Genomic DNA, 16050 nt, shown 5'->3' with positions numbered 1-16050 from the left:
GCTCTGTATGTGCTGGCTGAAGAGGGGCAGTGCGGACAGCTGGGGGAAGACGTTCTCCATGAGAGCACAATTTCTCAAAGGTGTTAAAGGGAATGGGGAGGGCCTGCAATCTGGGGAGTTGGGCCAAAAAATATCAGCAGGGTTTGGGCCTGGGTCAAAGGAATGTAAATTCCGGGAGTCTTGCAAGAGGGTGTTGCTGGGATGGGTGCTGACCACGAAGCGGAGAGGGAGTCTCCGGCGTTTCTGCAGGGCGGCTCGCTCCGGCTAGGGCAGCAGGCTGGGTGCAGCTCTGCGGGGCGGGCCGCGGGCACCCGGAAAGAGGACTGGGCGCCGGGCGGACGGCGGGGCGCGGCAGGCGCGCTCCTCCCCCTGCCCCACGTCTCCCCCACCCCTGGCGCGGCGCCGCGGGGGGAGGGGGGCGCAGGCAGGCGGGGGCGGCGGCGGCAGCGGAGCAAGTGGCTACGGCGACTGCTGCGATGAAGGGCGGTGGCGCGGCCGGGCCGGGGGCCGAGGCCACGGCCCCGGCGAGGGCCAGCCGCCGGGAGCCCTAAGGTGCCGCCGGCCCCGACTCCACCATGAGCGTCGCGCTGCAGGAGATGAGCGGCGGCGGCAACGTGAGTGGGGGCCCCGGGGGAAAGGACCGGGGTTGGGGGGAGGCAGAGGGGCAGGCGGCGTCGGGAAGGGGCTCCGGCTCGCGGAGAAGGGGCTGCGAACTTGACGGGCGGGGGTCGGAGGGACCCAGGCCGGAGAGCTCGGTGGGCGGGAGGGAAGGAGCCCGCACTTCATGCAGGAGGGGCCCGGCCGGGCAAGGGGCGCCGGGGCAGGGCAGTGGGCGCGCAGCTCTCTCTGCCTGACCTGGGTTGGCGCCCCGACTGTCTGGCAGATGGTGGAGTACAAACGCGCCACGCTGCGGGATGAAGACGCACCCGAGACCCCCGTAGAGGGCGGGGCCTCCCCGGACGCCGTGGAGGTGGGCAAGGGGGTCATCCCTGTCTCACCAGGCCCCCGCCCTGGCATGACGGCCGGCACACCCGGGAGCTCTGGGTTGCCCTGGAGGGTCACCTGCCCCCACCTCCGATCCATCTCTGGCCTCTGCGCTAGGACTATGGTGAGGCGATTCGAAGTCATGACGTTGCACAAAACAGGCTGAGGGATCATCTCAGCTTGCTTCATTGCCCCTGTGCCCCAAGTTAACCCCGTTAGCGTCTTTGCTTCATGGCTCTGGAAACTGCCTGAGCCTTCACCCTCTGGGAGGACTTCTGTGATTGGGTCGCCCACCTGCAGCTTGCTAGCTCCAGGTCCTCCTCTGTTCCCCAGGTGGGATTCCGGAAGAGGACAAGACACCTCTTGGGCTCGCACACCCAGCTGGAGCTGGTCTTGGCTGGTGTCTCTCTACTGCTGGCTGCAGTGCTTCTGGGTTGCTTGGTGGCCCTGTGGGTCCAGTACCACAGAGGTAGGTGGGCCCACTCCTGTCATCAGCCCTCTTAGCCTGGGGGCTCTGGAGGCAGAAGGGGCTGCTAAGGTTCTCCCTGGGTGGGGCCAGCCTTCCCCCAGCTGTTCTCCCTCCTCCCAGCCTTTCTGCTGTCACGGCCCCTCCCAAAGCATTTGCCTCTCCCAGACTGACAGACTGTCCCCCACCCCCCTACCCCACCCCCCCACCCCGTGTCCCCTGCCACAGACCCATCGCACAGCACTTGCCTCACAGAGGCCTGCATTCGAGTGGCTGGAAAAATCTTGGAGTCCCTGGACCGTGGGGTGAGCCCCTGTGAAGACTTTTATCAGTTCTCCTGTGGAGGCTGGATTCGGAGAAACCCTCTGCCTGATGGGCGTTCTCGCTGGAACACCTTCAACAGCCTCTGGGACCAGAACCAGGCCATACTGAAGCACCTGCTCGGTAAATGGGCCTGTCCGGGAGGCACTGAGCCAAGTACACGCCTTGTTCCCAGCACAGGGCTCGGCACTTAGTAGGTACTCAAGAAATGTCCATGAAGGAATGAATAAGTGGATGACTGCCACCACTCCTGGCGTAGGGGATACAGAGAGCAGGGGGCTCCTGAGGGGTGGAGATGAGTTTGAGGGGGCAGACCTCTGAGGTTAATGAAGGGACTCCTCTCTGCACTCTGGAACACTGCTGAGGTGTGGTAGGCACCAGGGAGTCTGTAGTGCTTAGAGATCTTTGAGAGTCTCCCTGGACAGGGGAGAGGAAGCTACTCTTTGCTGTGGCAGACAGTCTTCCTGGGTCTACATTAGGAGGACTACCCCCTTGAGAAGGCAAGGAGAGGGATCAAGCAAGGGTCCAGGACCCCTCTTAGCAGTCAGCATGGTTGCCACCCGGACCTGTGTTCTATTCAACAGAAAACACCACCTTCAACTCCAGCAGTGAAGCTGAGCGGAAGACACAGCGCTTCTACCTCTCCTGCCTACAGGTGGAGCGCATTGAAGAGCTGGGAGCCCAGCCGCTGCGAGACCTCATTGACAAGGTAGGCCCCGGGGATGGGCTGCAGGTAGGGGAGCAGCACAGGCCTTGGGAGAGGATGTGGCCCCAGAAAGCTTTAGAGGCCCCTGTTCCAGAGGCGCCACCATGGTCTCTACTCAGATTGGTGGTTGGAACGTTACGGGGCCCTGGGACCAGGACAACTTCATGGAGGTGCTGAAGGCAGTAGCAGGGACCTACAGGGCCACCCCCTTCTTCACTGTCTACATCAGTGCCGACTCTAAGAGTTCCAACAGCAATGTTATCCAGGTACTGGGCTGGGGAAGGGTGGGGAGGGGCTTACGGACTATTTGCTGAGACCAGACTCCCCTCCCCTGTGCTGGGCTGGCTGGGGTGGCTCCCCCCGCACAAGAGTCCAGATTTCATGGGGGGAGGACTCACTCCTCACCTTGCTATTGCAGGTGGACCAGTCTGGGCTCTTTCTGCCCTCTCGAGATTACTACCTAAACAGGACTGCCAATGAGAAAGTAAGGAGCATCCTCAGAATATCCACCCTGATCCCCCTGTTGAGCTGGGCTGATCCCTGTTTACTTTTCCCTTTACCCAGGGTCAGAGTGGCGAAGGTGAGCCTATCCTGTCACCTAGTGAGCCGACTACCATTCCTTCTTTCTCTCTTCGTTCTCCCCTCCCTGCATTCTTCCCTCCCTCCTTTCTTCCCTTCCTTTTCCTTTCTCCCTTCCTCTTCCCTTCTTTCCTTCCTTCCTTTCTCTTACTCTTCCAGGAAAACATTTTACAGGCACCTGCTGTGAGACATACATTTCAGAGCCACTGTCATAGGAAGCTTTCAGTGTAGATGGGTTCACAGACCTAGACAGCTGAGAACACGGCTCAAAAGAGGGCCTCTGGGACTCAGGAGAGACCTGGCAGCCAGAGAAGTTTTCCTAAGAAGGTTGCATTTGAGCCAGGCCCTGTAGAATATCTAGGACTGGGTGAGGGCATGCTCAGATTTTAAACAAAAGTGTTGAAGAAGGAAAAGCTAAGGCGTGTTTGGACCACAGGAAGGGGTCCAGTTTGGCAAAGTGTAGAGCTCAAAGCAGATGAGAGGGTGGAAAGGTGGGTAGGAACTAGTTTGGGAAGGCAGTATGGCTGGGTGTGAAAAGTAGATGCAAGAGAGGGAGCCTGGAGATCAGTTAAGAGTGTCTGCGGTACTCCAGGCTCTGAGTCTGTGAGGACCCAAATGGCGGAAGTGGCAGAAGGAAAGTCAGGAAGCAAGAGACATAATCAAGGCCAAATCATGAATTGTTGATGCCTGGATGTCAGAAGAGAGGAGTAGAAGGAGGAACAGGTAAAGATAGTTGAGGCTGTGCACCTGAGTGATGGTGGAGTGGAGGGGTCCTTAGAGAATTCGGGATGCCTACAGGGAGAACCAGCTTCAAGCACATTGGGGAGGTGGTGATATCACAGGAAAAAGGCAGACTTTGAAGTCAGACCTTGATTTTAATCCCAGCTTGGCAGCTTGGTGCAAGTTGATTAAGCTCTCTGAGGCTGTTTCTTCATCTGAAAAACGGGGATCACAGCATCTACCTCATATAGTGCTTGGAGGCAGGAGGAGGATGGAAGTTTACGCTTCTGCACGTGGCAGACCCTTAGGGAGTGGGAGCTGCTCGTTTCAGACGTGTGAGTGTGAGGGAACTGGGTACCATCTCTGTACAGAGGTCAGCAGACAGCTGTGAAAGCTGGGTGGGATCCTGGAGAGAGCACGGGCCTGGAGGGAGCTGAAGGCTTGAGGGGCATCTCCTTAAAAGCCTAGACAAAGGCTTAGGAGAAGTGAGAGAAAGGGCAAGACTAGAGAAGGAAAACAAGGAGATCCTTGGGACTTCCCTGGTGGCGCAGTGGATAAGACTCTGTGCTCCCAACGCAGGGGGCCCAGGTTTGATCCCTGGTCCGGGAACTGGATCCCACATGCATGCCGCAACTAAGAGTTTGCATGCCACAACTAAGGAGCCCGTGTGCTGCAAGTAAGACCCGGCGCAACCAAATGAATAAATAAATACTTTTTTTTAAAAAAGAAGGAGGAGATCCTTGTATTTCAAGGGCAGCGGGAGAAAGAGAGACTTCTGTGGGGAAGGACAACCAAGAGGGGGGGTTTGTTCTTCTCCCATTCGCTCCCAAACACTTACCAAGCATCCCTCAGCCAGACCCTCTGCTACCATGTGGTGAACAAGACGCTGCCACTCAGTGGGAGAGAAGGCATGAAATGGCCAAGTGCAGTTATCCTTTGTACAGTTGCTGGGACTGTTGTAAGAGGAGGAGCATGGCATTCCGAGAGTGCAGTAACAGGGAGCCAGCCTGGTCCTAGGGTGAGGGTAGGCTGTGGGAAGGGCGAGGGTTCTAGGCAAAGGGAACAGCTGATGCAAAGGCTCTGAGGTGGGAAGGGGTGTGACTTGTTGACAGATCAGAGAGGGGAGTGGGAGGGGAGAGTGGGCCAAGTCCTTCTGGACAGGTAGGTGGAGTCATGGTATACATAAACACTATGGGTCAAGTCGAGCATTTATCCCAAAAGAAATGGAATAGGAAACTCAAAAGTGGAGAGTGTTATGAACAGATGTGTGGTTTTGATATCACCTGAGTCAGGGGAGGAATTTTGAGAATTCAGGAGAGAACCACATGGTCTGACCCCCAGGAAAGGGCAGGAGAAGCCTCGATTTACCTCTCAGTGTGTCACCAGTTGTCTTGGGTAGGAAGTCTCCTGTGCCAGCATCTAGGGGAAGCTGTAGTGCCAAAGGAAGTCTTGGGAATTCTCTGGCAGTCCAGTGGTTAGGACTCTGCACTTCCAATGCCAGGGGCCTGGGTTCGATCCCTGGTCAGGAAACTAAGATCCCGCAAGCCGAGTGTCACGGCCAAAAACAACGACAACAACAACAAAAAAACACATTAAAAAAAAAGGCAAGTCTTAAGCTGAAAGTAAGGAAGTAGGGAGAGAGGGGTAAGTGAGCTGGGGGGTGGGGCAAGATCACTGGTTGAACCAACCATCCACTTTAGCAGCTGGGATGACTGTAATTGGTATGCAAACCTCTTCTTCTGACAGCAGCAGCAAGAAAGAGGGGAGGTGGGAAAAAGGAGTTATTTTGAATATCTTGATATTTGAATATTTTGCAGAGAATGGATATTAAGGGATCTAAAACTTCTCAGTAAAGTGGAAGAGGAGATGGCCTTTGGCAATGAAAGGAGCCCCGGGTGGGGCTTCAGGGCAAGAGTGACAGTGGTCCCTGGGAGGAGGGCCACAGGAAGTCAGTGCTGAGCAGGGCTGAGGGTCTGTGCATGGGTTTTCATCCATCAGTCAACAAATATTTATTGAGCACCTACTATGTGCCAGATGCTGTGCTAGAGCCTGAGACTACAGTGCAGAACAGAACAAACAGCCCCTGCCCCCATGCAGCTAAAGTGCCAGCAGGCTCTGAGGTGACATGGGTTTGTTCTGAGCCCAGGCAGTGCTGGGATTGTGGCCCTGGAGTCATCAGGCCTAGGCCACATTTCAGCTCTGCCATCTGCTAGTTTGTAGTATGAGTCAAATCATGTAATCTTGCCAAGCTTCATCTGTAAGATGGAACTATATGGAGTTGCTGTGGTGGGCGCAGGGTCGGGGCAGATATATTACGTGTAAAACGCAAGCAGAGAATTTGATACATGTATATACATGTAGTCACTAAATATTTCTTTTCTGTGCTTTTCTCCCCCTTGGAGACCACAGGGGAAGGCAGCAAGTTTGAGGCCTGGCAGGATGGGAGGTAGAAGGAAATTGAAGCCACTGTGGACCAAATTCCCCACTGGGGTCCACTCAGCTGTTAAGTGAGGGCACATGGTCACTGATGGGCTGGGAAAAGTAGGAGGGCTTTAGGAAATGAGAAGGCAGAGCAGTATGGGAAGCGGATCCGTCCACTGGACAAATACTTAGAGGGCTCCTGTGCTAGGCCCTATTCCAGACCCTTGGGATACAGTGGTGAGTAAGCCGCTGTAACTTGGAACAGTGCTCTCCTGGAACTTACCTTCTCCTTGGGGAAACAGATGATGAACAGTTGCACAAATAAATAAAAAAAGATCCTAGCAGATGGTGATAAGCAGTATGACAGAAATGATGAGGGTCATCCAGGAAAGCTTCTACGAGGAGGGTCTGCAGACGAGACAGTGAGGAGGGTCTGCAGAAGAGATGGTGAGCAGGGGTAGCAGCCAGAATAGTCGTCTTAGCCTTGGGCAGGACTTGTTGCTGGGCTCTGAGGATGACTTGGGGCCTTGACAGGTGCTTACCGCCTACCTGGACTACATGGAGGAGCTGGGGATGCTGCTAGGAGGACATCCAGACTCCACGCGGGAGCAGATGCAGCAGGTGCTGGAGCTGGAGATACAACTGGCCAACATCACGGTGCCCCAGGACCAGCGGCGGGATGAGGAGAAGATCTACCACAAGATGAGCATCGCAGAGCTGCAGGTGGGGCAGGCAGGGAATAGAGACAGCTGGGGGGGGCCAGCCCCAGCACAGGCCACGCAGCTTCCCTTCATGCCATCTGTCTGAGGCAGCCAAGCCTCTCCTCATTTCCTTATTTTCTCTGAGCTTCCCAGCTGAACTGTTGCTATCCTGGAAGGAAAAGTGGTGTCCATTTTAGGGCACCCCCACTGGGCCATCCCTTGGTCCCTTTTGTATTGCCTGGGGATGCATAGAGGGATTATGTTAAAAATCCATGACAACTTGTACAAGATGTCCACAAAACAATCAGAAGAGCAATGGAAGCATCTCCTGGAGGGCCCTTACTGTGCCAGGCATCAGCCTCTTAGTCGTTGGATTATGGAAAAGTTGGGTAAGGGGGAGTTCTGGAGGAGAGGCCAGGTATGTAGGGACCCTGGGTGGTATCTGGGGAGTTTGTTAACTGTCTGAAAGATATTTGAATATCTGCAGTCCAACTAAATATCACACATGGTGGTTTTCCTTGTACGATATGTGATTGGGTTACCTGATTGAAGAGCACTTAGGCCTGAAAACGGGTTTATGATAGGAAGGGGCCTCCGAGCAGCTAGTAGCTGTTGCTATGACAATGGAAAGGGCTCCCAGCTCGAGTGTATCAGTGGGGGAGTGGTCTGCTGAAAGCCAAGGGGGCAGGGACGCTTGCGATTTTTTTGCTCACAGGCCCTGGCGCCCTCCATGGACTGGCTGGAGTTCCTGTCCTTCTTGCTGTCGCCGCTGGAGCTGGGTGATTCTGAGCCTGTGGTGGTGTATGGGACGGATTATTTGCAGCAGGTGTCAGAGCTCATCAACCGCACAGAGCCAAGGTGGGGGGTGGAGCCCAAGGTGTCAGGGGTGGGGCTCAGGGCTCTGTGCAGGCTCTTCCCCTAGGCCAGGGCTTCGGGGGACCCACTTGTGGTCTCTATTTCCACACCTAGCTCCAACCTGACTTTTAAAGGCAGGTGTGTGGTCCCAGGGTAAGAGAGAGGGATTATGGGACAGCTCCCACATGTGCCTCTCGGGACTCCTGCTGTCTGCATGCTGGTAGAGCTGGTTTGGGGTGGAAATGTTACCTGCCTTTACCTTATGTTCTGGCTACCTGAATGCCAGTGTCCTGAACAATTACCTGATCTGGAACCTGGTGCAGAAGACAACATCAAGCCTGGACCGCCGCTTTGAGTCTGCACAAGAGAAGCTGCTGGAGACCCTCTATGGCACCAAGAAGGTGGGCTTTCTGACTCTGCTCCCACCTTCCAATCCAGTCAGGCTGACACGTCACACCCACTGTGTGTCAGGCACCATTTGCACATGGAGCATAGGATTAGGAATCAGGCTGACTTGGGTTCCATTCCTAACTCCTCTATTTCTTGGCCTATGGGACCTTGAGCATATCCCCCCCACCTCTCTGACTCTCCATTTCTTGGTCTGTAAAACAGGAATTTCTTGTGGGGTTGATATGAGGACTGAGTTCACGTAAGTGAAGCACCTACCCAGTGCATGCTTTGTGTAGGCACTCAACTTTGATGATGAGGGTGAAGGAGAGAATGAATAAATGCAGTTCTTAGTTTCAAGAAGCCCTGTTAAGTGGGGGAAGGAGATGTGTAAACAAACATTATATTTTGGGGTGATAAGTGCTCACACTGAGTGACAAACCTTCTTTGTGTTGTAGGACAGAGGTGGAGACAGCACATTTTACCTGGGGGATGGGGGGCATTAGGAAAGTCTTCTCTGAAGAGGTGACATTTGAAGAATGAGTTCATCAAGAAAGCCAGGGAAAAGGGATTCCAGGCTGAAGGAATACGATGTGTAAATTCCCAGAGGCCAGAAGGAGCGTGGTAGTTTTGCATGTGTTCTGGCATGACTTTGAGGACAGGGCACCGGAGAGGCCGAGGGTGGTGAGGCGGGCCTGGGGCAATCCTTGGAGGGACCTGAACGCTGTGCCTAGGAAGCCTGGCCTTGATTCAGGGATAGAGAACCTGGGATGGTTTTAAGCAGAGGTGTAACCTGGTTGGATTTATGTATTAGATCATCTTTCTGCAGCTAAATGGAAGATGGATGGAGGGGGTGACGGGAGGGGCATGAGAATGGAGTCGAGTGTCTAGTTAGGAGGCCACTGCAATCTTCAGGCAAGAGATAACAGTGTTACAGGACAGGGAAGTGACAACGGCGTGGACGGAGGAGATGATTAAGAAGCAGAGTTAGTATTAGAATCTGGTGATAGATTGAACGTGAGGGTAGGGAGATGGAGGAAGCTGGTGACTCCCAGGTTTCTGGCATGGGGGACTGACTGGATATAAGACTGAGAAGTGCAGCTGAGCAAAGAAACATCTGGACCCCAGTGGGCCTCTGAGAAACATAAGAGGAGGAGAGTGCTGCAAATAGAGTGTGCAGCACACATGTCCCTCCTGAGGTTACGTTGCTGGGGTTGGCATGCTTTGCGATATTGCCCTTCATTTTCCCTGGAGTCTGAAGGAGAGATGGCACCCCAAACCCAGACCTCCTATGTGCAGAGCGAGAGGGGTTGGCCCTAGAGACAGAGAAAGGCCCTCAGACTGGAGGGCAGAGCGATCTCCAGGAGGCCTGGCTCTTTACCCCTTCCAGTCCTGCACGCCAAGGTGGCAGACCTGCATCTCCAACACGGACGACGCCCTTGGCTTCGCTCTGGGCTCCCTCTTTGTGAAGGCCACGTTTGACCGGCAGAGTAAGGAAATTGTGAGTCTTCAAGGTCCTTCCAACACTGCCCCTTGTTTTAGTTAAAATTCACCATTCATATTTGTATGTACCTACAGGGAAAAAATGTAGAGGAAATTCATCGACAAATTAACAGTGATTACTTTGGGTGGTTGGGATTATGAGTTTTTTTTTTTCTTTTAAAGTTTTCTGTGTTTTCCAGGTTTTCTACAATGAGTTTATGTTACCTATATAATTAGAAAAATAATGTTTATTTTTTAGGAAATGATGTTTGTACTTAAAATATTACCTATAAGGATGTAAATGGCAGTGTTGTTTATAATAGGTGAAAATGACAACAGCTTAAATGTCCAGCATAGGGGACTGGAAAAACAAATTGTGGTTAGGCTGGATTATGAGGCAGCCTTAAAACTGATGATTGTTAAGTGAAAAGAAAGTAGGTTATGAAATGTATATATGTTGTACAACATAATTCCATATTATACATATATGTGTGTAAAAAAATGTATATATATATATGAATATCTCAGCAGGGGAAGACACTAGACATAGGTAGTCAAAATGTTGAAAGGAGTTATCTGTGAGGGATAAGATTTTAAATGGTCTATTTTCTTCTTCAGCTCTTCTCAATTTTCCACATTTTCTGCTATTAGTGCCTTCTTTTCATAATTGGATAAAAATCAATGTACTACATTAAATTATAATGTTAATTCAGTTAACTTATTGTCAGTTTTTTGATTAATTAGAAAAAAACCACCACAGTCCCAGTACCTTCACAAATCATGTTTCCTTCTCATCCTGCCCAGATGCTCAGCCTTATTTCAAGAGTCTGGGTACTCCCATGTGCTCCCCTGGAAGGACAGGGATGGGGCACTAGGGGGGATGGGGCGCTAGGGTAGATGGGGAGAAAGGATGCTTTAATGCGAGTGGGAGGCAGACTTGTGCACCCTCCCTCCCAGGCAGAGGGGATGATCAGCGAGATCCGGACTGCCTTTGAGGAGGCCCTGGGACAGTTGGTTTGGATGGATGAGAAGACCCGCCAGGCAGCCAAGGAGAAAGTGAGCAGTGGCCAGGGTTGGGGTGCCATCTTGAGGTGAGGATGGAGAATACAGTTTTGGTGCTGGGGGGAGCCTGGGGAGGGAAACCCTTAACCTGGTCTCTTTAGGCAGATGCCATCTATGATATGATTGGTTTCCCAGACTTCATCCTGGAGCCCAAAGAGCTGGATGATGTTTATGATGGGGTGAGTACCCTGCCCATCAGTACTGAACCTTAGCCCTGTGGGGGGCACAGGGCTCAGGAATGGGAGCTCAAGCACTGAGAGGGAAGGAGATACTTGTTGGTGCCTTTCAGAGGCAAGTGCAGGCAGCCAGCATTGCTCAAGTGCTGGCTGTGTGCCAGGCTGCAGGCCAGACAGCAGTAGAATGCAGTGTTCACAAGCAGGGATTTGTAGTCAAACCTGTTTTTACCTAACTGTAACCTTGGACAAGTTGTATAACCTCTCTGGGCCTCAGTTTCTTCATCTGTAAAAGGGAGTCCTATTAGCACTTACCTGATAGGATTGTTGTGAGAATAAAAGGAGATAGTATTTAAAAAAAATAAAGCAGCTGCAACATAATATTGGCAATTATTATTCATTAGCTATTTTACACCCATTTTACAGTTGAAGAAACTGAGGCTCAGAAGCGTGCTAATTAGTAGCCAAACTGGGACTATTATCTTCTCCAACGTGTTCTCTCACTGGCTTTCTACTTCCTCCCATTCCCACAGTATGAAGTGTCTGAAGATTCCTTCTTCCAGAACATGTTGAATTTGTACAACTTCTCTGCTAAGGTGATGGCTGACCAGCTCCGCAAGCCTCCCAGCCGGGACCAGTAAGAATGGGGGCTGCAGACACTTGGGGCAGCAGGAGACGTAGGGGAGGTTTCCAGGGCTGAGGGAAGGGGATGGCAAGATGGATCCCAAATGAGGCACGAGGTTCTTCTAGAATGTAGGTCAGGGCTGCTGGGCATCGAGAGAGTCAGGCTCCGCCTCAGCTTCTCCCTCCCCCAGGTGGAGCATGACCCCCCAGACAGTGAATGCCTACTACCTTCCAACCAAGAATGAAATCGTCTTCCCCGCCGGCATCCTGCAGGCCCCCTTCTACGCCCGCAACCACCCCAAGTGTGTCTGAGGCAGGAGGGGCTGGGTGCTGGGGCCTGGGCCTGCGGGTGAGCTGGGAGCAGGGCTGGAGGTGGGATCTAGAAGTCCCCCCACCATGTCCTCACTCAACATTCCTCACCTACCAGGGCCCTGAACTTTGGTGGCATCGGCGTGGTGATGGGCCACGAGTTGACACATGCCTTTGATGACCAAGGTAGAGGTCCATGTAGTTGTCTCCTCCAGCCTAGAATTCCTAGTGGCTCCTGCAAAACCTTGGGATGTTGGAAGCAGGCCCCGTGGACCCCGGGGTCTGTGGACTAGGGCTGGTGGGGGCACTTGTGCCCCCAAGGGTTGAGTTCTACTCTCGGTGGGGTGCAAAGGTTAGTTCTCCTCAGGGCGCGAGTATGACAAGGAAGGGAACCTGCGGCCATGGTGGCAGAATGAGTCGCTGGCAGCCTTCCGGAATCACACGGCCTGCATGGAGGAGCAGTATAGCCAGTACCAGGTCAACGGGGAGAAGCTCAACGGCCGCCAGACGCTAGGGGAGAACATTGCTGACAACGGAGGGCTTAAGGCTGCCTACAACGTGAGTGGCCCCCTGGTAGCTGAGGCTCACCTGCCCTGGGGGGGCAGGGCCCTGGGTGGAGCTGGTGGGCAGGCCCCAACAGACTTGCCATCCGTTCCCAACCCCAGGCTTACAAAGCATGGCTAAGAAAGCATGGGGAGGAGCAGCAGCTACCAGCCGTGCGGCTCACCAACCACCAGCTCTTCTTTGTGGGATTTGCCCAGGTATTGCCCTCCTGGGAGGCCGGGGGTCTGCCCTTCTCCTACAACCTCCTGGGCACGTCATTAGAAGTCTGGGGCACGCAGAAGGGACTGGGAAATGGGGCCGAAGTTGGAGTGTGGAAAGTGGTTTGGGAAGGCCTCGTGAAGCCTTTTGGCGGGGTCCACAAAAGCACGTGAGGAGGGCTGAGGAGGGAGAAGGCTTCAGGAGGCTTTTGCAGATCTCGAAGGGCAGGGCTGCCCTGCCTGATGGGGCAAGGGGTGGGGAGCGGGACTGATCTCCATGATGCTCCCGTGAGGTGGCTGTGGAGGAGGAAGCGCGGGGCCAAGTGGCTCTCCAGGGCTACCCAGGAATAAAGTAAGTGGCAGACTCAGCAGGGTCTCCTCCAGGTACTTTGCACTACAGCAGGCAGCCTCTGGGGGCTGGGTTTCTTCCCCTCGGACACATCCATCTAGGCAGCCCATTGTCCAGGCAGCTTTGAAAGGCCCTTAAGGAACTTGGGAGGGAGGGCGCTTTCTCCTCCCTTGGTGCCGATGGCAAGGGGTCGGGGCTGAGACAGCCCGGCTAAGGCCTCTCCTACATCCCTGAGGCTCCCAGAGCCCAGGGCCTGGGGCGGTGGTGCCGTGTGTCCCCAGGATGGCTCTGCTGCAACTGGGGCAGTGGCCTTGCCCACACTAGACACCCTGTGTCCCCATGTCTGTCCTGGCCTGCAGGTGTGGTGCTCGGTCCGCACACCCGAGAGCTCTCACGAGGGGCTGGTGACGGACCCCCACAGCCCTGCCCGCTTCCGCGTGCTGGGCACGCTCGCCAACTCCCGTGACTTCCTGCGGCACTTCGGCTGCCCTGTCGGCTCCCCCATGAACTCAGGGCTGCTTTGTGAGGTGTGGTAGACGGGTTGGGGAGAAATGGCCAGCTGTTGCCAGGGCCTGGGGCAGCTTGCCCAGTGAGGCTGTCTGCTCTGCGGTTTGGAGAAGGCAAATGCCAGCTGGGCTGGGTCCGGCCCCTCCACACCACGGATGACATGAGTCCTAGTCCCTCCTCGACCACCACATCGTGCCAAGGCTTTGGGGGTGTCCCTGCCTCCAGCAGAGCCCCCACCATTCACTGTGACATTCTTCCGCGTCACCCTGCCTGGAGGATGCCTGGGCAGAGGGCACCAGTTCCCACAGGAAGGAGTCCACCTCTTCTGGTCCCAAGCTCCCTGGGCTTGGTGGCCACGGGGCCTGCTGTGACTGCCACATGCTGACCACGCAGGGCCCTGCTGGTGTGCCTCCCACACTTCTCCCCAAGGCTCACTCAGTGCTCCCTCAGGAGTAGACGGAGCTCCTTTCAGCCCCACCCTTGGGGTGGCCCCCACCCCGTGTTCCTCCTGCTGCTGCTCCTAATACTGCTGCCAGCCCTCGCTGACAAACCACCTGTGCTCAGTGCTTAGTGGAAGCCTTTATGAACCTTCCTGCCGCCTCCCAGGTTCCCTGGACTCAGAGGGGAAGAGTGTACATGTAGGGGATGCTAGTCCCTGTGTCTCGGCATACAAGTCTTAGGGGATGACTGATTCTCCCTGGACCAAGCAGGAAAGCAGACAGAGCAGGGAGAGGGAAGGATAGAGTTTATTTTTACAGGAAAGAGGGTGGGGAAGGAATGGTCTTGGCCCTGTAGGACCCTGTGCCAATAAACAGACACGCATCAGTCAGCCTGTCTCTTCCTTCAGTCCTGTTTTCATTTACTCATTCCACCAGTATTTATTGAGTACCTGCTGTATGCCAGGTACTCTTATAGGCACGCATTTACTCATGCACCAGGCACAGGGGACTGAAATTTGAAGTCCCAAGAAGACAAAGAAAGAGGCAGGATGGAGGAATGGCATGAAATTGAGTCTGGCAAGTGGAGTACATCCTCCGCTCACTGGTGGCCATGTTCCATCACTGGCTGTTCTATAGCTGGAAGCGTTTGCTACGGCCCTCCGCTGGTGCATGCAGCTGGGTCTGACACTGAGTCTGGGTAACTACTTGGCCACGGTCGGCTTGGAAGACGGGTGGCCCTTACCCTGCAGTGGAGGGCGGCCCTGGCCAAGGTAGCATTTCACTCCCTGGAGCTTGGAGCACCAGCCTCTGCTTGTGGCTGAGAAGACATGCATTTCTCCATGTTCTCAAAGGCTTAGCGCTCCTGAGAGCCGCTCATCCCACCTACATATGCTCATCGAGGCCTACCAAGTTCCAGGCACAGAGACTGCGGGTTTGGCTGCCACCCTCCAGCACAAGCGAGGGAAACGGAGCATTTACTGATACCTCTGTGTTCCAGGCACTTCTGCTAGGTGGCTCATTTCTTTCTTCATTCATTTAGTTATACATTTATATATTCATAGATTTGTTTTTATAAGTATATTGATTACCAGTAATGTGCCAGGCACTGGTGACGGAAAGAGGAATACGATGATTCCCTCCCTCAGGTGACTCTTCTTCTGTTGGCACTTTCACCTTCATAAGCTTGCCCGATCCTCGCAGCAACATATTTTCTAAGTGCTCCAGTTTCCACTTTACAGGTCTAACTGTAAACACTTCACTGCAGTAAGAGACCTGGATTGAAACTGAAGCTCTGACAGCTGTGTGAGCTTGAGCCGGTTCCCTAACCTCTACAAGCCTCAGTTTCTTCATCTGTAAAATAAGAACCAGAGCAAAGCGGTGGAAAGAGTCCAGTCTCAGTTCTCTTTAACATGCAGTGTTCTCCAAGGTGTAAGTAGGTGTGGGTTTATTAAGTTTGGAGGGGGAAGAGTGAAGCTTTGTCAGTGATTGCTGCTGGGGTCACTGGTTCCTGGGCGATGGCACCAGCACATGTCCCACAGTCTGTATCCTGTCGCAGCATCAGACTGTCCCCATAAAGAGCTGTATGTGGGTCTCTGTCAAGTTACTTGGAACTGTGGCTGCTCACCAAGGGAAGGAAATTGCTGGCTACTAAGAAAAAGGAAAAGTGGCCTTGGGAACTCTAAGACCAAGGGAAAGCATGGCTTGAGTCTCTGCTCTGAGAGCAAAACTCTAGGAGGGGGGTGGCAAAGTGTATTGGAAAGAGGAAGGCCGTCACATCTGGAAATCTGGTTCTGGCTCCAGTTCTGCCACTCCCCAGCTGTGACACCAGGCATGGCTTATCCCCTCTTCAGATCTCAGTAACCTTAGCAGTCTGTAAAATAAGTGGGTTGGATGAGATGATCTCTGAGGACTAGATCAGCTTTAATGTTTTAAGAAGTGAATTCATGGGCTTAGCAGGTTCCAGAACCCAAAGAAATATTAAGAAATGGCTTGTGAAGTTTGGGTCTTGCACAGAGTATGAGATTTATAATGTCAGTGTAATGATAGAGGAGATAGGGTTGGTTTCACAAAGCCTTGCCCTTCCCTTGACACCTGATTTCAGAGGCCAGCTAGGGATACTGACCAGCTGGCCATTGTGGCATTAAAACACCATATTTGCGGGCTTCCCTGGTGGCGCAGTGGTTGAGAGTCCGCCTGCCGATGC

At 53.8% G+C, this 16050-nt stretch overlaps 1 protein-coding gene across 3 annotated transcripts; it reads left to right on the top strand.

The window, feature by feature from the left end:
- Positions 1 to 575: 575 nt before the first annotated feature.
- LOC309961867 (endothelin-converting enzyme 2) lies at positions 576 to 13436 on the top strand (the record flags this gene model as incomplete). Of its 3 annotated transcripts, none has more annotated exons than XM_082839353.1 (19): positions 576 to 614; positions 884 to 970; positions 1318 to 1453; positions 1679 to 1894; positions 2356 to 2480; positions 2597 to 2743; positions 2896 to 2961; positions 6732 to 6920; positions 7614 to 7756; positions 8040 to 8154; positions 9531 to 9641; positions 10580 to 10678; positions 10786 to 10863; positions 11391 to 11494; positions 11673 to 11783; positions 11909 to 11976; positions 12158 to 12348; positions 12456 to 12551; positions 13260 to 13436. In XM_082839353.1, 19 exons carry the CDS (start codon positions 576 to 578, stop codon positions 13434 to 13436), a joined length of 2298 nt encoding a protein of 765 aa, XP_082695479.1. The 3 variants fall into 3 exon arrangements, with proteins under 3 accessions (XP_082695479.1, XP_082695478.1, XP_082695480.1); XM_082839352.1 differs by having other exon boundaries at positions 884 to 1108; XM_082839354.1 differs by lacking the exon at positions 884 to 970.
- Positions 13437 to 16050: the final 2614 nt, after the last annotated feature.

This window comes from Leucopleurus acutus, assembly GCF_964270905.1.
Source record: "Leucopleurus acutus genome assembly, chromosome: 5".
Taxonomy (NCBI): domain Eukaryota; kingdom Metazoa; phylum Chordata; class Mammalia; order Artiodactyla; family Delphinidae; genus Leucopleurus; species Leucopleurus acutus.
This window is presented reverse-complemented; position numbering and strand designations above follow the sequence as displayed.